General features: G+C 42.2%; 1 protein-coding gene across 1 annotated transcript in view; it reads left to right on the top strand.

Moving 5' to 3' along the window:
* Positions 1-26,574, top strand: part of LOC126176813 (vacuolar protein sorting-associated protein 8 homolog) — a 207,495-nt gene that overhangs the window by 27,046 nt on the left and 153,875 nt on the right. The window contains exons 6-7 of the mRNA XM_049923995.1: positions 8,232-8,411; positions 25,808-26,059. Of these exons, the coding sequence (XP_049779952.1) occupies positions 8,232-8,411; positions 25,808-26,059 (432 nt within the window). The remainder of the gene's footprint in view (positions 1-8,231; positions 8,412-25,807; positions 26,060-26,574) is intronic.

The raw sequence follows: 26,574 nt of genomic DNA, 5'->3' as shown, positions 1-26,574 counted from the left end.
TAACAGGTTATATGGGGGATATGTGACACATTTTGTGTTGCTCTTGTTAATCTTTCAGGAAGAAAACAACTTTCTCAAACAGGCGAACAACAGAGTATGGATAAAAACCTGTAATGTTTGCTGATTACACAAGCATAATAATCAAGCACCCAAACACTGCCATAGCAGATTCAGCTCAGATGATAACCCAGTGGGCCTATAGCCGCTACATAACAAACACAGAGGCTCATAATACGTAATTTCAAACCCTGCTAACACTAAATATAGGCATTAATGATCATACACCAAATGAAACATTGTGCATAAGATTCCTTTGGGGTCCAATTTTATGACAAGTTAAAACTGAGTCAATACATAGATAAACTAGTTAAAGCTCAGTCTAGTACCTTATGATCTTAAAAGTATCCAATTGTGTTAACCTAATGATGAGTGTTTTATTTTGCATACTTTTAGTCCTTGATGTCTTACAGAGTTATTGTCCAGGGAAATACATCTAAAATGAAGTAATTATTCATCAGAAATTAGCTTTAAGAATAATATTAAATGTAGATTACCACATGTCTTGCTGTAGTCTCATTTAATTCTTACTCACTTTCCAGTACATTTAATTTTTGTTTTTTTTCTGCTGATGATAAATATCAGTTTCAGCTGAACTTTGATTTGCGCAAACACTGTACAAGATTTTATGAATATAAACTGAGGCAACGAGCAAAAATTTGTATCAGGGTCAGAAATTGAACCCGGGTCTCCTGGTTACTAGATAGGTGAGCTAGCCACTAAGTCACATTGGCATAGTAGTCCACACAACTGCAAGGATTACCCTAACATGCTTCTCTCTTTGGTCCATATTCTCACTGCTGCCCCTGTCTACTTTAAATTCCCCCTCCTGTGAGAGACCAGTAAAATGTCTGAAATTATCATTTCATTTGTATAAGCATGACAATATTATAAAAAGGATAGTTGCTACTCACTAATAGAGATGCTGAGTCTCATCTACATCTACATACATACTTCGTGTATGGTGTGTGGCGGAGGGTCCCTCGTACCACAACTAGCATCTTCTCTCCCTGTTCCACTTCCAAACAGAATGAGGGAAAAATGACTGCCTATATCCCTCTGTACGAGCCCTAATCTCTCTTATCTTTGTGGTCTTTCCACGAAATATAAGTTGGCGGCAGTAAAATTGGCGCGGTCAGCCTCAAATGCTGGTTCTCTAAATTTCCTCAGTAGCGATTCATGAAAAGAATGCCTCCTTTCCTCCAGAGACTCCCACCCAAGTTCCTCAAGCATTTCTGTAACACTTGCGTGATGATCAAACCTACCAGTAACAAATCTAGCAGCCCACCTCTGAATTTCTTCTATGTCCTCCTTCAATCCGACCTGATAGGGATCCCAAACTCTCGAGCAGTACTCAAGAATAGGTCGTATTAGTGTTTTATAAGTGGTCTCCTTTACAGATGAACCACATCTTCCCAAAATTCTACCAATGAACCGAAGACGACTATCCGCCTTCCCCACAACTGCCATTACATGCTTGTCCCACTTCATATCGCTCTGCAATGTTACGCCCAAATATTTAATCGACGTGACTGTGTCAAGCCCTACACTGCTAATGTATTCATACATTACAGGATTCTTTTTTCTATTCATCTGCATTAATTTACATTTATCTATATTTAGAATTAGCTGCCATTCTTTACACCAATCACAAATCCTGTCCAAGTCATCTTGTATCCTCCTACAGTCACTCAATGACGACACCTTCCCGTACACCACAGCATCATCGGCAAACAGCCGCATGTTGCTATCCACCCTATCCAAAAGATAATTTATGTAGATAGAAAACAACAGCGGACCTACCACACTTCCCTGGGGCACTCCAGATGATACCCTCACCTGCGATGAACACTCACCATTGAGGACAACGTACTGGGTTCTATTACTTAAGAAGTCTTCGAGCCACTCACATACTTGGGAACCAATCCCATATGCTCGTACCTTAGTTAGGAGTCTGCAGTGGGGCACCGATCAAACGCTTTCCGGAAGTCAAGGAATATGGCATCCGTCTGATGTCCTTCATCCATGGTTTGCAAGATATCATGTGAAAAAAAGGGCGAGTTGCGTTTCGCAGAAGCGATGCTTTCTAAAGCCATGCTGATGCATGGACAGCAACTTCTCTGTCTCAAGGAAATTCATTATATTCGAACTGAGAATATGTTCGAGAATCCTGCAACAAACCGATGTTAAGGATATTGGTCTGTAATTTTGAGGATCCATCCTTCTTCTCTACAGGCGTCACCTGCGCTTTTCTCCATTCACTCAGTACTTTACGTTGGGCAAGAGATTCGTGATAAATGCAAGCTAAGTAAGGAGCCAATGCAGTAGAGTACTCTCTGTAAAACCGAACTGGGATCCCATCAGGACCTGGTGATTTATTTATTTTCAACCCATTCAGCTGCTTCACAACCCCAGGGATGTCTATCACTATGTCCTCCAAATGGGAATCTGTACAAGACTCAAACGGCGGTATGTTTTTACGATCCTCCCACTTGAAAGATTTCACAAATGCTAAATTTAAAATTTCAGCTTTTGTTTTGCTGTCTTCCGTTGCCAGGCCAGACTGATCAGTGAGTGACTGGATGGAAGCCTTCAACCCGCTTACCGATTTTACGTAAGACCAGAATTTCCTTGAGTTTTCAGCAAGATCTTCTGCTAAGGTATGACGGTGGTAGTGGTTGTATGCTTCGCGCATCACTCTTTTTACAGCAGTACGAATCTCTACTAACTTTTGCCTGTCCTCATTCTCCCAATCTTTCTTGTACTGTGAGTGCAACTGTCTTTGGTTCCTGAGCATTCTCCGAATTCCGCTGTTAAACCATGGTGGATCTTTTCCGTCCGTAACCCACTTTTTCGGTACATACTTCTCCAGTGCGTGATTTACAATGTGTTTAAAATTTGCCCATAATTCTTCCACGTCCATTGTACCGGAAGTAAATGAAGTCGATTCATGTACTAAGTGGGATCCTAACAACTGCTTATTGCTCTTTCTAGTAAGAATACTTTCTTAGCCTTCTTGACTGACTTTTTAACTTTCGTAACCATAGTCGTAATGACAACAGCGTGATCTCTAATCCCTGTCTCAACACTGATACCGTCGATGCGGTCTGGTCTGTTTGTGGCTACCAGATCTAAAATATTTCCGTTATGCGTTGGCAGTCGATTTAGCTGCGCAAGACAGTTTTTGGATAATCTGTTCAAAAGTAATTCACACGACGGCTTGTCTGTACCACCTGTAATGAATCCATAGGCATTCCAGTCTATACTAGGTAAGTTGAAGTTGCCTTCGACTAATATAGGGTATCCGGGTACTTCTGCGATACAGTGTAGACTCCCTTTGAATGATTCTAGAACTGTCACGGTGGAACTGGTGGCTGATAATAACATCCAACAATTAACTTTATTTCTCATAGCCCTGTTAAACGTGTCCAGATAACTTCACAATCACACTATACTTCGACCTCAGTAGACACAATATTTTTGTCAAGTGCAATGAAGACACCACCTCCTACGGTGTCTAATCTGTCTTTCCGATACACATTCCAACCTTCACTAACTATTTCTGAACTTCCTATCTCAGGGTTCAGCCAGGTCTCAGTCCCGAGAATTAATTTGCGTGCCACACGCTTCCTGGAGGGCAGTAAATTCAGGAACTTTATTCCGAACACTCTGAAAATTTACTGCTAATCTCTTGATAGCTGTGTCTTTACACTGAGCGCGTCCTGATTTCGCTGCCTGCACGTCGACTGGTGAGTGTTCATCAGGACACCTTGTACTACTGCCTAGCCTAAAAAAAAAAACCATGTGCACACCACAAGTACTCTGCTACCCGAGTAGCCGCTTCCTTTGTGTAGTGCACCCCTGACCTATCTAGGGGTGTCCTACAATTCGCTACCCAATAGCGCAAGTCTAGAAATCTGCAACCAACACCATCACAGAGTTGACGAAGCCTCAGGTTGAGACCCCTCCATTCGGCTCCAAACCAAAGGACCCCGATTCACTCTTGGAACAATGCTGCAAATAGAGAACTCTGCTTGCACCCCGCGTGTGAGGCCAGTAGTCTTCACCAAATCCGCCAGCCGCCCGTACAAACTGAGGATCGCCTCAGAACCCAAGCGACAGGCATCATTGGTGCTGACGTGAGCAACTACTTGCAGATGACTGCACCGTGTACACTTGATAGCTGCAGGCAAGGCCGCCTCCACATCTTGGATGAAGCCCCCCGGCAGACAAACCAAGTCCACGTTGGAATTCTTTCCAGCCCTGTATGCTATTTCCCTAAGGGGCTCCATCACCCACCTAACGTTGGAGCTCCCAATAACCAGCAAGCCTGTGCCCCCGTGTGCCTGCTCAGGCCCTGCTGAAGGAGCGGCCACCTGCCCATTGGCAGGATGAACAGGCGAGGCCAGCCTCCACATTGACCCTCTGCCTTGAGTGATGCGAACGCGTTGCAGTCCGCCACTCACCCTAAGGTGAGGACGGCCCCAACGCACTGGGTACACTAGAAGCTGCCTCGGCGGCTGAGTCAGCGGATGCAGCAAGCGACACCTGGGGTATTTCAAGCGACGCGCCATACCCTCCGCCGTCGCTGCACCTCGAGGCAGCAGGCTGAAGGTGGCTGACCGTGGCTAACAGCTCGCTCAGCTGCTCGCAAACTGCGGCCAGTTCCTCCTGCACCCGCACAAAGCATGCACATACCCTATCCATCCTACTGCTAATATCTGGACGTATAGAGTTGCAACAAATAAAACAGCAATATGCGACTGCACAGTTGCGTCACCAGCACCAGATTGAGCTGCGATATATGAAAAATTACTTATGAACCGAGCAATCAAATGACCACGGCTACGCCACTATACAGATATTACAATGTGATCCTACCCCTGTCTTAGTACAAATGACAACCGCCTACGCGATGTTACACTCTACCATTATTAAAATTTGATACTACCCCTTTCTAATCGAAAATATGCAAAGATCCGAAAAATTTCACCACCCAAGCACACAAACACACAAAGTAATTTGAATTAAACCTGCGGAACCAATACAAAAAACTGAATATACAACTAGTTTCTGCTACTGCTGCTCGCACACGTCACTCTGCAAGCACAGATGAGACTGCACTGGCCTCTGTCTGCTGCTAACTGACTCTATGAAATAAACAGAAAGCACTGGCTGTCCAAAACAAACAACTGACTAACAACTCCACGAATTTATACTTTACAGCTATCAATAAGCAATATAACTCCTCTCAAATACGAGAATACGTATGGATTTTATGTAATTAAATATGCAAGCGCACAAACACTCGGAAAGAAAATAAGAATCAAACTACAAAACAAATATGAAAGCTAAATATGCGACTCAGATAGTCACAATGAAAGACTGTCAGAAACTCTCTCTCTCTCTCTCTCTCTCTCTCTCTCTCTCTCTCTCTCTCTCTCTCTCTCTGTGTGTGTGTGTGTGTGTGTGTGTGTGTGTGTGTGTGTGTGTGTGTGTATTTTGTCTGTTTCCAATGAAGGCAGAGTTGGCTGAAAGCTTGCTTTCTGACAGTCTTTTTATTGTTCTCATCTGTGACTCAGCAGCTTCGCTATATGGCGAGTAGCAGCTATACATCCTACAATATTGTCACATTCCATTGTGTGTTAGGGAGAATTTAAAGTAGGCTGGGGTGACATTGAGAATTCGGTCAAGGAAGAAGGTATGCCAGGGTAATACGTTCAGTTGTGTGAACTGCTGTGTCAAGGTGGCTTAATGACTAGTGCATCTCTGTAGTAAGAAGGAGACCCAGGTGTGATTCTGGCCTTGGTACAAATTTTCACTTGCTGCTTCAGTGTATGTACATAAAATCATATACAGGGTGTTACAAAAAGTTCCGTCCAAACTTTCAGGAAACATTTCTCACACACAAAGAAAGAAAATATGTTATGTGGTCATGTGTCCGGAAAAGCTTACTTTCCATGTTAGAGCTCATTTTATTACTTCTCTTCAAATCACATTAATCGTGGAATGGAAACACACAGCAACAGAACGTACCAGCGTGACTTCAAACACTTTGTTACAGGAAATGTTCAAAATGTCCTCTGTTAGCGAGGATACATGTGTCCACCCTCCGTCGCATGGAATCCCTGATGTGCTGATGCAGCCCTGGAGAATGGCATATTGTATCACAGTCGTCCACAATACAAGCACGAAGAGTCTCTACATTTGGTACCGGGATTGTGTAGACAAGAGCTTTCAAATGCCCCCATAAATGAAAGTCAAGAGGGTTGAGTTCAGGAGAGCGTGGGGGCCATGGAATTGGTTCGCCTCTACCAATCGATCGGTCACCGAATCTGTTGTTGAGAAGCGTACGAACACTTCGACTGAAATGTGCAGGAGCTCCATCGTGCATGAACCACATGTTGTGTCGTACTTGTAAAGGCACATGTTCTAAAACATGGGGCCCAATCAGGACATCACCAACAATGCCTGCCCAAATGTTCACAGAAAATCTGTGTTGACGTGATTGCACAATTGCGTGCGGATTCTCGTCAGCCCACACATGTTGATTGTGAAAATTTACAATTTGATCACGTTGGAATGAAGCCTCATCCGTAAAGAGAACATTTGCACTGAAATGAGGATTGACACATTGTTGGATGAACCATTCGCAGAAGTGTACCCATGGAGGCCAATCAGCTGCTGATAGTGCCTGCACATGCTGTACATGGTACAGAAACAACTGGTTCTCCCGTAGCACTCTCCATACAGTGACATGGTCAGTGTTACCGTGTACAGCAGCAACTTCTCTGATGCTGACATTAGGGTTATCGTCAACTTCACGAAGAATTGCCTCGTCCATTGCAGGTGTCCTCGTCATTTTAGGTCTTCCCCAGTCGCGAGTCATAGGCTGGAATGTTCCATGCTCCCTAAGACGCCAATCAATTGCTTCGAACGTCTTCCTGTCGGGACACCTTCGTTCTGGAAATCTGTCTCGATACAAACGTACTGCGCCACGGCTATTGCCCCGTGCTAATCCATACATCAAATGGGCATTTGCCAACTCCGCATTTGTAAACATTGCACTGACTGCAGAACACGTTCGTGATGATGAACACTAACCTGTTGATGCTATGTACTGATGTGCTTGATGCTAGTACTGTGGAGCAATGAGTCGTATGTCAACACAAGCACCGAAGTCAACATTACCTTCCTTCAATTGGGCCAACTGGCGGTGAATGAAGGAAGTACAGTACATACTGAAGAAACTAAAATGAGCTCTAACATGGAAATTAAGCGTTTCTGGACACATGTCCACATAACATCTTTTCTTTATTTGTGTATGAGGAATGTTTCCTGAAAATTTGGCCGTACCTTTTTGTAACACTTTGTATGTATCAGACCTGCAAATTCTCTGAAATTGTAGGATTTCATAACAATGTGAGATACTTTGCCATTCCTGTCCAGAGTACATAATGGAGTTGTCCTCTAGTGCAAAGGTATTCAGCAAGCTTCTGTTGATTATGATGCAAGAAACTGGAAATCCAACCAGTCCAAAAAGAAATTAATTTTGCTTAATTATTCCCTCATTTTACAGTTTATCTGATTATCTGGCTTCAAGGATTGGAAATTCATGTCAGTAGTAGTGTTTTTTTGTGAAAGCTACAAGACAAATATTATGGTATTGTAAACAGACCTGTGTTATTACAGTTGTATATAACTGTTTTATTTTGAAAAAAACCACCGTTATCAAAAGTAAATATTAAGATACCAGTGGACAACAAAAAGCAGCTATTTAATACAACAGAGGAAAAGGCAGCTTTTTTGAAGTAGCAAATTTCCTCCTAATTTACTAGATTACATTTAGTAAGCATAATCACAAACAGTATTAAGCAGTATAGAATAAATTATTGTTTATACTCTGTACAGATTAAGTTTCAATGATTTGCCTGTCTTTTTGTTAATGTTTACCTTGACTCATTCCGTATCCCTGAAGGTGCTCTTTCGTTAGTGTGTCTGCAAAACTTTATGAACAAATGACTGAATGATCCTTATGTTGGCAGGCTTGTAATGTACAAATGTATATTTTGAAGAATTGTTGAAGAAAGTGTATAATATACTATAGATGGTTGTTGCAAGCAATAATTTAACATTTGACACACAGCAATTATTATGAGTGTTCTGTGGCCCAGGTTATTGTCGTAAGCATTCGACCGAGGATGCGTGTACTGTTCACCCATCCTCTGCAGAGCAGTCCAGTGTCCCTGCCACTAATCTCGTGGCAGTTCGTCATAATTCAGATGGCTGACACCAGTAGAGTTGTGGATCCTGTACTTGCTTTTGCAAGGGATTCAACTTTACACTTCTTTCAGGTGAGTTTGTGGCCAAATAATGCTACTCTAGGTTGAAAAGTGAAATTTTTTTAGATTCCTAATAAATTGTTTAAGATAAAAGCTAAAAAATAATAGCTGATTTGGCTTTATAAACTTTTATTAATAAAATAAAAGTATGCTCTTATTAACCTAGAATTAAAAACTCCAGATAACTATAGTGAATGAATGCAAAGGATTTAAAGAATGAAAGTTGGAATCACAGTCTTCATAAAAAAATAATCTAGCCTCTCTATTATCAAATATCAAAATAAAAGATTTCTTAAAATTAAGAATTGATTATCTCGTGTACATGCTACATTACTCAGAGACCTGCAAGTTTCTTATACTTGAAGCCCAAGACTAACCATATTAGAAGTGCAACTCTTTCCTTTCCTTTCCTTTATTGAGTTGTCAGAAAATATGTCTAGTCTAGTCTTGTCTGTCTGACATTCAAATAATTTTAATCTAAAGTAGCTTTATAGAATGAAAGGAAAGTTATAGATTGGTCCTTTTCGTGATGGTAATTTCAAAACACTTTGACTCAATTTCATGCATCCAATAGCCCTTACTTCCTAAAGGTAAAATTAAATGGTTTATTTTGGAACCAAAATGACTACTCTACAAGATTGTCGCTTCTCTGTATAATTAATGTTTACAACTCTCTTCTAAGCAATATGTATGCAAATTTGTGTCTGCTATATATCTGTCCATATATGTGTCACTTGAGATACAGAAAAAATCTATACAGACTTGAGTAAACTAACGTGCCTAAAAGGTTAAAGTTCATCTTTAAACTTAAAATAGCAAAATCATGTTTACATAACCCATGTAATCAAGATATGTACTCCACCATCTCTTTGCAACGTTGGTAAATGTGTAAGGACAGCAGACTAATAGATGCTTTTGAGTAGTCACTAATGTAAAGATGGAATAATTTTGTTTTGAGCCTGAGTTGTAACATAACAAGAGGTCAAAATGGAAACAATCATATTGTTGAAGCAGATAGACGTAAATGTACATAAAATTAACACCGCTTGTGAATGATCCTTATGAAACTTTAGCTTTCAAATTTGTAAAAAATATGTATAATCAGCTTGTTCACTCACTCAATTCACTGGTGTCAAATAAAACCATCACTTTCCAATCTATCTTCAATCTTTACCTTTTCTTAACACCCGTCTGTCACCACAATCAAGATTTTGTATTTCAGAGAGAAATTATTGTGAATCATCAACATAATCACTTTGACATCCACAGCAGAGTAAACATCACCTCTAAACTTTTGCATGAATTACAGTCTTCAGCTACACACATATGTCTATGAATTCTAATGTCACCTAGGCCACCTTCAATCATCAGGCTGTCCTCTGTCATTTCTAACTTTTTGGAAGAACTTCCTTGGCCATCTGTGATTCATTCGTTAGCTGTGTGTCCTGCCCACTTCAACTTCATTATCATTATCGTTGCAACTAATGACCCACCCCAGCTTCTCCCAGGTAGAATTAAGTATCTGAGGTTGAATGACTTGTCTAGCATACCTGTAATTTTGTTTAGAGGCCAGTTATGATTAAAATACAGAGAACAATGTTAGGTAACTGAATTCTAGTATAACTTAAACAATTTGAATATCACATGCCAGAATACTTCTGAGGAGAATTACTTAATCAATAATCGTTGTTATTTCAACTATTTTGCACAAAAATTCATAAATCGAACACACAAACCTTCCATGTGAATCAGTCTGTCTCTTAGCAAAAACCATATCAAAATCCCCGCAGTAGCTCATGATATTAGCCTCCACGTAGAGGCAGAAAAATGCAGCATGAGACTTTACTTTATAATATGCCACTCTTTCCTGTCTCTCTTCATAATTCTCGCCATGAATTTCTCCATTGCTTGCTGAGAAACACTCGGGTTTTGAATTACTTTTACATAAAATATCTCACCCCAGCTATTCAGAACAGGTAAAACACACTGATTTCAGCATGTAAATAACTTCAGTTTTAGTATGTTGCTTATACCATACCATATCTCAGCCTTATTGTACGTGAGTTTCAGGCCTGTTTTCAAATTGAATCTATTAAGTTCTTCCATTAATTACTGAAGTTTGCTTGCAACAGAGACAAAAGAGCACTGTGCCATCATCAAAGTAGTGGTTCAGGCATCTTGTGGTAACACACATTCTTTCTTTGCTTTCTTCCTATTAGGAATCCTGTGAATAATTTTGGTGATATGGAATCTGCTTGCCCGCTCTCTTTCACTTTTAAATTTCTCAGTATCTTGGTGAAGTACAATGGAAGTTGTAGCATGAATATATACAAGGGTTGGAACTTCAATAGTGGCAACTATTTATTTACAGCTCGTACAAAATAGATACATGTATCAAAGTTTTACTAACCTTCAAAGTAGTCACCATCATCGTGTATAACCCATTGCCAGCAATGTGGAAGTCGTAGGATACACTTAGCAGTGCCAGTTGCGTTGACAGTTCGAACAGCACGGTCTATTGCCCAGCAAATTTGTAGCAGTTCTGAAGCGAAAGCCATGAAGTGTTTCCTTCAGTTTAGAAATAAAGTTGAACTCATGAGGGCTTAAGTCAGGGGAGCGCAGTAGGTGGTATAGCACTTAGCAACCCCATCAGTCAAACAAATCAGTAACAGCTTTCACTATACATGCTTGAGCATTGTCCTCCAAAATGATGATCAGGTCCTGCAGAAAGTGTCATCACTTCTGTCTCTAAGCTGGTCGTAGGTTGTGTTCCAAAAATGAACAGCATAGACACAGGAGTGTTGACACTTTCTGCAGGACCTGACCATCATTTTGCAAGACAATGCTCAAGCAGGTACTGTGCAAGCTGTCACTGATTTGTTGATTGATGGGGCTGCTAAGTGCTATATCACCTACTGCACTCCCCTGACATAAGCCCTCATAAGTTCAACTCGATTTCTAATCTGAAAGAAACACTTGATGGCATTAGCTTCAGAACTGCTACAGATTCGTCGGGCAATAGACCGTGCTGCTCGAACTGTCACCACAACTGGCACTGCTAAGAGTATCCTACGCTTTCCACATCCCTGGCAACAGGTTATACACAATGCTGGTGGCAACTTTGAAACACGTATCTATTTTGTACGAGTTGTAAGTAAATAGTTGCTATTATTAAAGTTCCAACCCCCGTATATTATTCAGTATATTAACACAGGCTGATATGTATGCCAGCTTTTACCTTACAGATATTTAGCTGCCACTGTTCTTGAAGTTATTTGCTGTACTGGACCGGCTATGCAATGCCACTAACTCGTGGCATGTAACTTCTTTATCTTTTGCAGTGGACGGTGCTGAAAGAGAGCTCCAATCTATTCAAGTTACTAAAATGACATAATCAGCATTGCAATAACTCTTCTGTATTATAATTGCAGGTGATACATACCGCTCATAACTTGTAGCTCACAATAGATCATATCTTGTACTGTTGACTCGTTTGACATTAGAGAATTGACTGTACCTATGCATAATCTTTATCTGTTCATGTGGTGTCATTATTGCTGGCCCCCTTTGCTCTGTCTTCCCAGGTACTGACAAGACAAAATGCCAAAACATAAACAGGCCCCTACAGTAGGTGGGGATATGCACACAGCATCACATCTCATCGATGTTCTGAGCTGATGTGTTTTACACTAAATCTACTCATATGGAAAACCAGAGTGTGCACATTAGGGTGTTCCACAACTAGCTAAACAACATATCCGGTTTCCACAAACATCTTTTGTTGGCCTAAGTGATTAGATGTGGAACATGTTACTCCACAGGATTGGCAAGTTACACCACAACCTGTGATACAAAACTTATTTGCTTGACATTTATATTTATGAACTTTGTTGGGAGTCCAAACAATGTCATCTTAATGTGATCATAGTACTACCAGCCGAAATAAAGTCCAGGTAAACAACCTATAGGCAATGTAATAGAACAAGCCAGCATACCTGTAGTAACATTAACTCAAATCATTTGCAGATTGATTCTGGGGATGGGCTACACCTTTAAGTCCAGCCAATAACAATTGGTTTACACCATGTAATGTGATGTCTGTCTGAAGAGTGTGTCCCTCGGTTTTGGTGCCACCCGTAATTGATGAAGGCACTGTCCATTGTTTGTGTTTTGGATGATTGTTGATATCTCCAGAGAGAGTAAAAAATTTTTCCGCATTGCTGTCAGGGGATGAGACAGTTACAGTAGCGAATATTTTGTATTGTGGAGATTATGGAATTAGTTACACACAACCAGATGAGGGCATGGTGGCATATTTTATATGTTGTAGCAAGCCTAGATGACAGTTCTAAGTATTTACATCTAAAGGAGGTTGAGAAGATGCTAAACATATAATGGGCATTAGATCAGTTTTAGTAAAACACTTTAACACAGAATACCTAACTTTGGTAAATATACCATGTCCATTTGAGGGAAGATATACATTTAATACAATCACAGATTGCAATGATAACAGTTTAGTTCTTGCACTGAATGAAAATCGAGCATCACTTTACATTTAATTCTGAACTTGGAACACTGTTCTGACTAATGACACAAGCTTGCTCCAGAATCTGAACTGTGATAATTATGCTAGCAGACTGACTATCAAAGACTGAAGTGAGCAGTTCTGCTCTCTGACATAAGTAGACTTCCAGTAGCGGTGTACAGAACATCTTGAGGGCATGTCTTCGTCATCTCTCATTTATGCCTGCATCTAGCAATAAATGTCTTTAGATTGTGGCCTATTGTGAGATACCAACTTTAATATGGGACCTCACTCTTCAGATGACACCACTTTCCTGCCTGTCAGATCTCAGCACCATAGTCATTCAGTGCTGCATGTGAGGAGGGGGAAAAGGGCGGGTTGGGGGGGGGGGGAGGGGGGAAGAGCAGGCCTGAATGCAGACATAGATGAGGGTACAGGGACTGTAGCAACAGCCAGTGGCAGCTCCCTGTTCTCACTCTGGTATTCACTTTGAGAGTGACCAGGAAAACTGGCCAAAAAAACCAGCCACAGGGTGCATGCCCGCAACCAGGGATGCAGATGCTGTGGTCAGGAAGACAGCAGGTAGAACTGCAGAGTGCTATGGTGGCTGATCAGAGGCAGTGCCTCCACATACATCAGCTCTGGCCGGGGGACCAGTGGCCAACGTCAATCTCCATTGGCACTGCACTTTACAGCATCAACTGTGACAGGTGGAGAGCTGGAGATGACTGCTGTTGCAGATTCTAACAGCTTGCTGGATCTGTTGGCAAATATTCTGCAGCAGAGTCACTGCCATTAGAGTGCTGCAGCTGTTCCTGGTGATGGCAGTGCAGCCCTTGCACCCTTGAACAATGGAAGGCGAATGACCCAGCACTTGTGTGATAACTCCATGTGTCCAATCCTGTTCTTGCCAAAAACTTTGTTCTGTGACTGAAACTTCATCTGACATGATGAAAAAACTGTTTCCGTGTCAGCTGCAGATGAAGCAACAGGGCATGCTAATGACATCAGTGTAACAATCCTGCCTGCACCTTCCCATCAGGTGGTGAAACCTACAATTATGGATAAAGGGATATAAGGCAAAAGGTTAGGGCCCATGTACTATCATGTGTCATTTCCTGTTACTAACTTACTGACATAATACCTCTGAAACAGGAAGCCCTTTGGCAATCACAATTTCAGTTAATTACAACATGGATTAACGTATCAGATCTCAATAACAGAGCAATAGAGACAGGTAGACCTTGATTAATGAGAGTTTCAGCTAACCCAAATTATGATACAGCTCTTAATTAAATTAAAAGGGAACACACAGGCCTTCAATAATAATAGCTTCAGTTAAGCAAAATTACCAAATACAAACAGCCCAGCCTTCAATAATAACAGCTTCAGTTACAATAGAGATAAGACACTCTTCTCTAAACCAGTAAATAATAAATAAAATAGAAAGAAGCATTCCACATGGGAAAAATATATTAAAAACAAAGATTCCATGACTTACCAAATGGGAAAACGCTGGTAGATAGACACAATAAAAAAAACACACAAACACACACACACAAAATTTCAAGCTTTCGCAACCAACGGTTGCTTTGTCAGGAAAGAAGGAAGGAGAGGGAAAGACGAAAGGATGTGGGTTTTACGGGAGAGGGTAAGGAGTCATTCCAGTCCCGGGAGCGGAAAGACTTACCTTAGAGGGAAAAAAGGACAGGTATACACTCGCGCGCGCCACACACACACACACACACACACACATACACACACACACACACACACACACACACATCTATCCACAGATATGTCTGCTTGTGTGTGTGTGTGTGTGTGTGTGTGTGTGTGTGTGTGTGCGCGCGCGCGGAAGTGTATACCTGTCCTTTTTTCCCCCTAAGGTAAGTCTTTCTGCTCCCGGGATTGGAATGACTCCTTACCCTCTCCCTTAAAACCCACATCCTTTCGTCTTTCCCTCTCCTTCCCTCTTTCCTGACGAAGCAACCGTTGGTTGCGAAAGCTTGAAATTCTGTGTGTGTGTGTGTGTGTGTGTGTGTGTGTGTGTGTGTGTGTGTGTGTGTGTGTGTGTGTTTTTTATTGTGCCTATCTACCAGCGCTTTCACGTTTGGTAAGTCATGGAATCTTTGTTTTTAATATATTTTTCCCAGTAAATAATAAAATTTAAATGACTAAAAATTTCTAACCAACTTTAGTTACACATCTGACTTAGACAAATAATTCTTGTGTAAACCCGTAATTAATAAAATTTAAATGACTGAAAATTTTAAATCAGCTTCAGCTAAAAAAGACAGACAAATAACTCTCATGTAAACCAGTAATAAATAAAATAAAAGGACTCCAATGATGAGTAACTTTAGTACAAAGAATTGAGAAACAATTGCAGAATAATTAACATATTATGCTCAAATGGTGGTAATAGTAAGAACCAAAATGCTCCCTTTAAACAGTAATAATTAATTTTGGAAAATTTTGGGCATTCAGCCAACAAGAATTTAAAACATGTTAAAATAACCAGGCGATGTGACGGACTATCTGTACCAAGATAACAACCAAATGCTTTGACAGTGCAATAATTTTGTCACTGTGCCACGGTTAGAAAGGCCAGACAGATGCAGAGTACCTGTACAACATGCTAAGGTTGCACATTAATGATCAATAATGGCCAGTATACCGCAGCAAGTTACATCAATACAATTCCAGCTAAGAACAAGGTACCAAATGAGCTATTTTAAGGTACAGAATAAATTAATAAGCCTGGGAATGAATCACACACAACCGTCGATAGCAGCATTCGCACACACGTAAACCTCCTGACAGCTTTTTAAGTATTAGCAAGGAGGGATGCCCATTGGCTTGCAGAAGCGAGTTGTATCCCCCATTGTCTTTCCATCATCGTAGTCCATTGCAGCCTGCTCATGTATGGCATGGGGGACAGGCCTAGCATGATAAAACTGTGGTTTTGCATTATCTTTAATTGTATGTGTGCCTTAAAATCTGTAGCCCTTCCTACTCCTGGTTCAAAAAGTTCACTTTACTTCTTGTACTAATCAGAAACAAGGGAATGAGACACTGAAACACTGATTTGTGACACATTGCCTTTTATGTACAATTGAACAAATCAAACAAGTCTATGCCGAAAATGTTTGCACTGTTTCTAGAATGTAGTACGTGGAATGAAATACACGTCGTAACATCACGAAAAGTTGCAGGCAAACTGCACACACATAGTACTGGTATTTCTCGTCTGCCATAAGCAGACAAAATAGAAGTAGACTTTTGTAGTTGTGGTCTAACAATCAGATTATAGGTGTCTTTACTGATTAGGGATACAGATGCACCTGTGTCTAATTGAAATTAAACTGTCTTGGGAGTCACTCTTAATTGGACAAAAATTTTTTTCTACTTTCAGTGAACTACGGCAGAAGATTGGCGTGAAGTGAAAAAGTGAGACTTACTTTGTGAATGTCGCAGTTGCTTGGTCACCACAGCATGAACTTGCTGTGGCTTTGTGTTAGACTGGCACTCTTGTAAATAGACTATTTGGATGTAACTTTGCTTGTCATACTTGAAGCCCTGTTCTTCATAAAAAAAGGACGTGCTTGCTGTCATGAGTTGGAAAATACTGTAGACAAGACTTCCTCTCCTTTTTCTGAACTACAGCTCATGTACCACATGACCAAAAGATTTTACCTTTAATCTGAGCCCTGTTTTTATGCACTTTAACATTAGCTGACGACTGATTGCCTTTTGTACTACAAACAAGAGAGATAGACAGAACCTCAAAATCAACTTCAGTTCCTTCCACAGTACTGTGAGGTGTTGTAATTGACAGAACTGTTTTCAAATCCAGGTCTGGAAATTTTAGGACAGCAGCCCATATGCTTATATCTGATTTTGTGGCGGGGTTCGTAGCGACAAACACTTCGCTGTAGAAACGGCTTACGAAGTCACCGCCACACTTTTAATAGCGGGCCGACCGGTCCGCTGGAACAGTGAACAGAAAGATGAAAACCCAAACAATCTGATTAAATAAAAGTCGGTACTTATCTTTATTAACGAAGATACAGAAACACAGTAGTGAACTCCGTGTCTACAGAAATCTGTCTAGTTCGAGTCGGAGCGGCTAGGTCAGCGTCGGCTGACGACAAACAACAACTCTGCTGCGAGGAACACACAATTGACTAGCAAGTACACAAATCGGTGGCGAGTATACAACTGAGCGGCGAATACAGAACTGTCCTAGCGCTTGCGACGCCAGCGCTTAAGAAGCCAGAAGCCAGCGATGGCGCGCGCAGACTTGCGGCGATTTCCTGTATCGCTGGCGCTGCTTATGCGGACAGCGTCCGGACTTTGATGCTGCCAACCTTTTGGCAGCGGGCTCGGTTGGCATTACTGGCTAGGATATAACACCTGATGTGTTTTGCACGATTGCCTCATGTAGCCTCACATCACTATAACTTTGTCCACAAAAACACTTGAACAGACTATGTCTTCTTAGCCATTTTAAGTTCAGCCTTCCACTATTTTAATGACTTTTCAGGGTGCTTCTTTAGATGGCAAAATTTAAATCTTGCCACTGTGACATGAATCTGTGTCTCATAAGTTCATCGATATTCCTAACCAGTTCTTGATATTATACAGCTTTGGGAAACAGTTTGAGACACAAGCAATAGACATCAACTCCAAGAGTGGACAGAAAGAATACTATGCACACTGTGTCTTGAATGCTGTAGGTGCTGAAATGAGCTTTGAGTTGAGTGCAATATTCCAGCTAATCTTCTTCCTTGCTATTAAACAAATGAAATTTTGGCACAGTAACCTGCTATCGTGCTGCGTGTTGTGGCAGTAAGTTTATTATCTGTTGAACACTGAGCAGCAGTCATTCAGTCTTCTATGTCTGAAACTGAACAATTTCATTTAAAGGTAGTAATCTTGGGGCTCAGATGTGGTTAAACACTTTAGAGTAGATACAATAATACAGAAAAATTTTAGCTACTGTGATGAGCAAAACGCCAAGCATATCTGCACAGGCAAGAAAAGGTTAAACTTTTGTCAAAAATACTTGTCAGGATGAAAAAAATTGCACTTGAACACAAGTGAGAACCATTTTTATATCTTGTTGCAAGCCTAGATGACAGTTCTAAATATTTACTTCTGGATAAGGTTGAGTAGATGATAAGCATATAATGGACATTGGATCTGTTCCAGTAAAGCACTTCAATACAGGATACGTAACATTGGTGAACATCCATGCCCCCCCTGCTGGTCCGGGTTTTAGAATAGGCCCGAGGTATTCCTGCCTGCCGTAAGAGGTGACTAAAAGCAGTCTCTCAGTTTTCAGCCCTATAGGTTCAGGTCCTATTTTATGGTTTGACCTGCCACTTTCCAAATTCTACAGAAGTGCGGGCATATGTGGTAGGATGCCTTACGTGGTGCGCGAGTTATCCATAGTGCCCTTAGATTCGATCTCCTGAACCGCTTGTCATGGCTTTGCATCTCCACCTGCAATTCAACTACTTGGGCAAGGACACTTTCTGGGGTGTCATCTTCTTCCATTGTCTCCTGTCCTCTTTCGCCCCCAAGAAGATACTGGATTTCTCTACGCCCAATATCCAGCAATGTAGCAAGTTCGTTGTGGTGGGACCATCATGTACCAATATGGTGGTAGCCCCCTGACAACACAGGGATCGCACTGCTGATGCCTGAGCTGTAAACAACCCACATATGCCAAGGAGTAGATACCTGTCTTCCTGGGGCATCAGGACTGCCGGCAATGGCCATCATGCCAGGTGGCCTTTGCTGTGGCTGGGAGAACCACTGATCGGAGTGGGTGGCATCAGGGCAGGTGACCCGCAATGAAACGGACTGTCATCTATTGCTGGTGACCGTACAGTGCCAGCAGCCTCTAAGAAGGGCAAGATCGAGTACAATGCTGACAGATACGAACCTAAATCATTTCCCTCCCTCGCTACACCATGGGAGGAACGGAGGGCTACAGAAAGAAGAGAGTCCTATTCGCCTCGGTATTTAGTCTGTAGCAGAATGGACAGGGACTCCTATCTACTTACTAAACCTCAATTTTTTTGTTGAACATCTTGAGGATAAGTTTGGGGAAGTGACAGCGCTGTCTAAGATGAGAAGTGGTGCAGTCTTGATTCAGACAGCATCCCCAGCCCAATCCCAGGTGTTACTCGCTTGTGACCGGCTGGGTGATATTCCTGTTTCTGTCACTCCCAATAAAAGCATCAACATGGTCCAGAGGTTTATTTTCCATCGTGACCTCCTCTTGTGGTCTGACAATGAGCTCCATGCCAGTCTAGAACGGCAGGGTGTTAATTTCATCCGGTGCATTTACAGGGGACCCAAAGACAACAGGGTTACTACCATTGCCTTCATCTTGGCCTTTGAGGGTGATTCATTGTCTGAAAAGGTCAAGGTGATGGTTTACCACTGAGATGTTAAACCATACGTCCCTCCCCCTATGCGGCTCTTTAAGTGCTGGAAATTTGGGCACATGTCTTCCCGCTGCACTTCCAATGCCACGTGTCAAGACTGCGGGCGTCCAGTGCATCCAGATACTCCATGTGCACCTCCTCCCACTTGTATCAACTGTGGACAGCAGCACTCCTCCAGCTCGCCAGACTGCACTGTACTCCAAAAGGAGTGGAAAATCATGGAGTGAAAGACCCTGAACCAGTTGACTTACCAAGAGGCTAAACGTAAATTTGAACGATTACACCGCGTTCGGTTGACGTCCACATATGCTGCAGCTATGTTACCATCACCGTTGCAAGTACCAGTCTTACTGCACTCTGTGCCATGAACAGTGGTCCCTCCAGGCCTCCAGAATACATCTGCCCCCTTGGTGGTAGGGGGAAAATCTCCTTCCAGTGCTCCGAAAGTACCTACTTCCCAAACACAGGGGACATCGGTCCCCTCCCCCAGCCGGAGAAGCAACAGCCTCCTCCAGCTCCTCTCATGCAGAAGTGCTCCCTTGGGACCCACTCTCTCACACTCTCCCAAAGTCTATACTAATGCCACAGTGGACCCTCATCAGTGGCTAAAGGAGCCAAAAGCTGCTGGACAAAGAGCTTCACAGTCTTCCACCGTGCCTGAAGCTACTTCGGAGAAGTCCTCCCAACAACCCCTAAAGAGAAGCAAGAGGGCAAGCAAACAAAGAAGTCTGCTAACAAGGGAACATCCCCATCGCACCCCCCTCAGATTTAGTTATAAGTTGGCACAATGGATAGGCCTTGAAAAACTGAACACAGATCGATCGAGAAAACAGGAAGAAGTTGTGTGGAACTATGAAAAAATAAGCAAAATATACAAACTGGGTCGTCCATGCGTAAGATAGGCAATATTAATGGCAATGTGAGGCGAGGAGCGCCGTGGTCCCGTGGTTAGCGTGAACAGCTGCGGAACGAGAGGTCCTTGGTTCAAATCTGCCCTCCACTGAAAATTTTGCTTTCTTTATTTTCGCAAAGCTATGATCTGTCCGTTCGTTCATTGACGTCTCTGTTCACTGTAATAAATTTAGTGTCTGTGTTTTGCAACCGCACCGCAAAACCGTGTGATTAGTTGACGAAAGGACGTGCCTCTCCAATGGGAACCAAAAACATTTGATCGCAAGGTCATAGGTCAACCGATTCCTCCACAGGAAAACACGTCTGATATTTTGTATACGACACTGGTGACAGCATGTGCGTCACATGACAGGAATGTTGTCGACCTACCTAACTAGTACACTTGGCGAATGGGTGAAAAGTTTCTTCTACCTTGCCCGATTTAGGTTTTCTTGTGGATGTAATAATCACTCCAAAAAAAGTGATGAAAACATAAGAGTTTATCACATAAACTGAAAATAAAAAGTTAAAATTTTCGGTCGAGGGAAGATTTGAACCAAGGACCTCTCGTTCCGCAGCTGTTCGCGCTAACCACGGGACCACAGAGCTCCTCGCCTGACATTGCCCTTAATATTGCCTATCTTACGCATGGACGACCCAGTTTGTATATTTTGCTTATTATTTCATAGTTCCACACAACTTCTTCCTATTTTCTCGATCGATCTGTGTTCAGTTTTTCAAGGCCTATCCACTGTGCCAACTTATAACTAAATCTGAGGGGGGTGCGATGGGGATGTTCCCTTGTAAGAAAAAGGACCCTCCGGTGGCCCCAACACCACTGCTCCCTAGCAATTCTGTACCTGATGAGGCGGAGATCTTAGTGTCCCTTGAGGATCTGGATTTCACTGATGCCTCATCCACAATAAGAATGGCTACAAATACTCAATCGGTGGCAGCAGGTGACCCTGATGCATAATCTGCCTCCTTGCACTCTTCGTGCCTTCCCATCCTCATGATAATGTCATCCTCCAGTGGAATTGCCACAGTCTTTTCCACCACCTGGCTGAGCTATGGCAACTGTTAAGCTTCACACCTGTTGTCTGCATTGCCCTCCAGGAAACCTGGTTCCTGGCAATGTGGACCCTGCCCTCCGTGGGTGTTACAAGAACCATAGTGACTATAATAGTGTGTCAGGTGAAGTTTGTGTCTGTGTCCTGAACTCAGAATGCAGTGAACTTGTGCCCCTTCAAACCCCTCTTGAAGCTGTGGCTGTCAGGATAAGGACGACACAGGAAATAAGTTTGCAATGTATATCTTCCTCCAAATGGTGCAGTACCCCTGAACACATTGGATGCACTGATTTGCCAACTCCCTTAACCTTTCCTACTTTTAGGAGGTTTTAACGCCCATAACGCCTTGTGGGGTGGCACTGTGCCTACTGGCCAAGGTAGAGATGTTGAAACTTCACTGTCTCAACTCAACCTGTGCCTCTTAAATACTGGGGCCCCCGTACATTTCAGTGTGGCCCATGGCACTTACTCGGCCATTGATTTATCCCTCTACATCCCATAACTTCACCCGTCTGTTCACTGGAGAGCCCATGATGACTTGTGTGGTAGTGACCACTTTCCCATCTTCCTGTCACTCCCCCAGTGCCATTCCCCAGACGTCTACCAAGATGGGCTTTAAACAAGGCAGACTGGGAAGCTTTCACCTCTGCTGTCACCACTGAATCTCCCCCACAAGGTACCATCAATGTGGTAGTTGAGCGGGTAACTAAATCTATCGTTTCTGTGGCGGAAAACACGACCCCTTGATCTTTATGGTGCTCCTGGCGAAAGTCAGTACCTTAGTGGTCGCCAGAAACTGCTGAGGCCATTAAAGAGTGTCGGCAAGCTCTACAGCGACATAAGTGGCTCGCTTCCCTAGAGCACCTAATAGCTTTTAAATGGTTCTGTGCCAGTGTTCGCCAGCTCACAAAAAGACGGAAACAGGAATTTTGCGAGAGGTAAGTCTCGACCATTGGGTGCTATACGTCACCTTTCCAAGTCTGGACTAAGATCAGACATGTTTGTGGGTACCAGACCCCGACAGGTGTCACTGGCATTAACATCAATGATGTGTTACCTACTGACGCAAACGCAATAGCCTAGCACTTTGCTGAGTACTGTGCTCGAGCCTTCGCGTCGGAGAATTATCCCCCAGCATTTCGCCACCTCAAAAGGCGGATGGAAAGGAAAGACCTCTCATTCACTGAACGTCACAGTGAACCCTATAATGCCCCATTTATGGAGTGGGAGCTCCTCAGCATCCTTGCACATTGCCCTGTCACAGCTCTTGCCCCAGATCGGATCCACAATCAGATGATCAGACATCTCTCAAAGGACAGGTATACACTCACGCGCACACACACACATATCCATCCGCACATACACAGACACAAGCAGACATTGCTTGTGTCTGTGTATGTGCGGATGGATATGTGTGTGTGTGCGAGTGTATACCTGTCCTTTTTTCCCCCTAAGGTAAGTCTTTCCGCTCCCGGGATTAGAATGACTCCTTACCCTCTCCCTTAAAACCCACATCCTTTCGTCTTTCCCTCTCCTTCCCTCTTTCCTGACGAAGCAACCGTTTGTTGCGAAAGCTTGAATTTTGTGTGTATGTTTGTGTTTGTTTGTGTGTCTATCGACCTGCCAGCGCTTTTGTTTGGTAAGTCTCATCATCTTTCTTTTTAGATATGTTCAAGGTGTTATGTTTTTTCTGAACATGAGTATTGGCACTGGGCAGCAGTATTGACATCTTTGGAGTTGCCTTTTTTCTTTATAGAGGCCTAACAATTGCATATTTCAATCTTCCTGGGAAATCACTATGAGTTAATGCTGCATTACATACATGACTAAGAAAATTACTTATTATAGCCTTACAACATTTTAGTGCCTTGCTGGAGATATTACCCATCCTATATGAACTTTTGATTTTAAAAGCCATGGTCCTCTCCCTTATTTCAGTAGAGATGTGAGATTAACTTTTATTTCACTAAATGTCCTCTGTATTGCTTCTTCAGCATACTGTTTTGCTTTTTGTTCTGAATTATTTGCATCAGTCTCCTCCTTACTAAAAATATCTGCTGCACATGAACAGTCTTTTACAATGTTTCCATTCTGTTTAACAGCAATAGTGTCATCTCCTAAGGCTTCTTTTCCTGTCTCTTTTTTAAGAATATTCCCTGTTGGTTTGATTTTATTATATGATATGTCAATTTCAGACGAGATGTGCATAATGCTGGATTTTTACAACTTTTTGTAATATGTTACAGTACTGTTTATATTAGGGAAGTATTTCTGGGTTATTATTTGTTCTAAACAAGATTGTTAGTCTAAGATAAAATGAGAAATCTGAACAGCTAAAGTGTTTCTGTTTTTGTGTGTGTGTGTGTGTGTGTGTGTGTGTGTGTGTGTGTGTGTGTGCACGCTAGTCCTGGTGAAACATTAAAATTATCGTGTAACATGGAATCATGTAACCAGTGGATATTGCTTATTACTTAAACAGAAATCTGTGTACTTTTTAGAGAGAAATATCTGTACTTAAACAAATATTTGTATGAAACTTCCTGGCAGATTAAAACTGTGTGCCCGACCGAGACTCGAACTCGGGACCTTTGCCTTTCGCGGGAAAGTGCTCTACCATCTGAGCTACCGAAGCACGACTCACGCCCGGTACCCACAGCTTTACTTCTGCCAGTATCTCGTCTCCTACCTTCCAAACTTTACATGAAACTTCCTGGAAGATTAAAACTATGTGCCCGACCGAGACTTGAACTCGGGACCTTTGCCTTTCGCGGGCAAGTGCTCTACCATCCCGAGTTCGAGTCTCGGTCGGGCACACAGTTTTAATCTGCCAGGAAGTTTCATATCAGCGCACACTCCGCTGCAGAGTGAAAATCTCATTCTGGAAACATCCCCCAGGCTGTGGCTAAGCCATGTCTCCGCTATATCCTTTCTTTCAGGAGTGCTAGTTCTGCAAGGTTCGCAGGAAAGCTTCTGTAAAGTTTGGAAGGTAGGAGACGAGATACTGGCAGAAGTAAAGCTGTGGGTACCGGGCGTGAGTCGTGCTTCGGTAGCTCAGATGGTAGAGCACTTGCCCGCAAAAGGCAAAGGTCCCGAATTCGAGTCTCGGTTGGACACACAGTTTTAATCTTCCAGGAAGTTTCATATCAGTGCACACTCCGCTGCAGAGTGAAAATCTCATTCTGGAAACATCCCCCAGGCTGTGGCTAAGCCATGTCTCCGCTATATCCTTTCTTTCAGGAGTGCTAGTTCTGCAAGGTTCGCAGGAGAGCTTCTGTAAAGTTTGGAAGGTAGGAGACGAGATACTGGCAGAAGTAAAGCTGTGGGTACCGGGCGTGAGTCGTGCTTCGGTAGCTCAGATGGTAGAGCACTTGCCCGCAAAAGGCAAAGGTCCCGAGTTCGAGTCTCGGTCGGGCACACAGTTTTAATCTTCCAGGAAGTTTCATATCAGCGCACACTCCGCTGCAGAGTGAAAATCTCATTCTGGAAATATTTGTATGTTAATAAAGTAAAATGTGTAAAAGTTTCCTTCTTCTGCAAGTGTCAATTACACTTACTCAGTATTGTGAAGCAACTAGTGATTTATTGTGGAAATGCCGTTTGATCAAAGTAGTTGTTAATGAAAGCAGCAGACGAGGTACTTAAGGATGCATTTCTTTCACATAGTGTCTCAAAACAGGTCACTCTCAATAGTTGTAAGAAATAAGGTCAACTTCAGTGAGAACCTAAGACAATTGTTTATCTTTCAGAAAGACTAAATAGTTTTAGACAATCGAAAATCCAGGATGGAATGTAACAATATTATGGAAAGGATAGTTGCTACTCACCATATAGTGACTCAGCATCTCCGCTATTTGGTAAGTAGCAACTATCTTCGTCATAATATTGTTAAATAGTTTTAGACTTACTTTATATATAAAAGTAGTCTTTCATTGTTTTCTGCTGAAAAATGAGCATGTTATATATGTTTCCTTCAAGTGGTACTGGGTGACGTGTTGTAAATTGTGAAGTGTTTTCTCTTCTTTGAGACAATACTAATTCAGAATCTGGCTAAGCCACTTGATTTTGGTTTTGCAAAATTTTTTTAATGCATCCGACATGAAAGCTATGATGCATCCAATGCAGAAGGTATGTATTCGTCAATCAGTCGTCAAAACTGAGTATTCAGTTTCTTTTGAAGTTGTACTTAGTGATTTGTTGCACCACGAGAATAAAAGGGCAAAGCCACAAATGAAAGCTGTAGCAGGCCTTGAACAGTTCTTCTTGTTAATCCTTGTTTCTGTTCTGGAGCTTTAGTGATGATAAAGTATTCGTCTCATTATTACACAAGGTATCACAACTTTCACACAGTTTTGTAACATTACACTGAATCTTCAGAACTTCTGTCAGTATTTTTTCAGTCAGTGTTCATATAACTTCATTACATATTAACCATATGCAATCTATGCTTTTTTACAGGTTTCTGTAGACAATAAAAGCAAAGTACGGTTTGTGGCACTACAGCGCTTGAGCGTCGGTTACCAATTACTGAGTCTGCACTGGCTGAATACACGCACCCTGGCTGTTTTGGACACATTGGAGCAGCTGCATCTCGTGGATGTTCGGTCACATGAGGAGCTAGAGGTTCTGGACCTAGCAGCTGTTGGCCTGGTGTACGCAACAGCACACTTCAAGGGTCTTGCAACTGGTGGAAATGTCAGCAAAGCATTGGTATGCTATTTTCCAACAACCACAATGTACTCTATAGCTTGAAACTGTTACATTCTCAAACTGTGTATAACAACATCAAAAATGTGAAAGAGCCATAGAATTTACTTGGAAGTTTGGGTGAGAAGAAGTGTTACTTTGAAAAAACAAATCCAGAGCCCCCAGTTTTGTAATAAATACAGTAAACTTCATCTCAGGGCAGAAACAAAACTGGAGGAACATTGTTTGAAATGGTCAGGAAATGATGCATTCCACATTCCTATCAATATAAGCCAAATGAGCATATATAGTGTTTTTTGGGAAAAATGAAGACTGTAACTGAAAGAGCTAAGTTCTCCTCAACCAGTAGATGGGTTTGAACACCACTGTGCTTTACTGGATGCAGTCTTCATGGAGATGCTATGCTCTTGGCTTCCTCCAATCTTTGACTGACAGCCCTTTTCTTACAGGTTGACATACTGTTTAATGTGAACTCTGAACCACAGTGCAATATGCTATTTTCACATTAACAAATCATT

The sequence above is a fragment of the Schistocerca cancellata genome, chromosome 3 (assembly GCF_023864275.1).
Source record: "Schistocerca cancellata isolate TAMUIC-IGC-003103 chromosome 3, iqSchCanc2.1, whole genome shotgun sequence".
Lineage (NCBI taxonomy): Eukaryota > Metazoa > Arthropoda > Insecta > Orthoptera > Acrididae > Schistocerca > Schistocerca cancellata.
The sequence above is the reverse complement of the archived record's forward strand: the minus strand, read 5'-3'. Positions and strand labels throughout refer to the sequence as shown.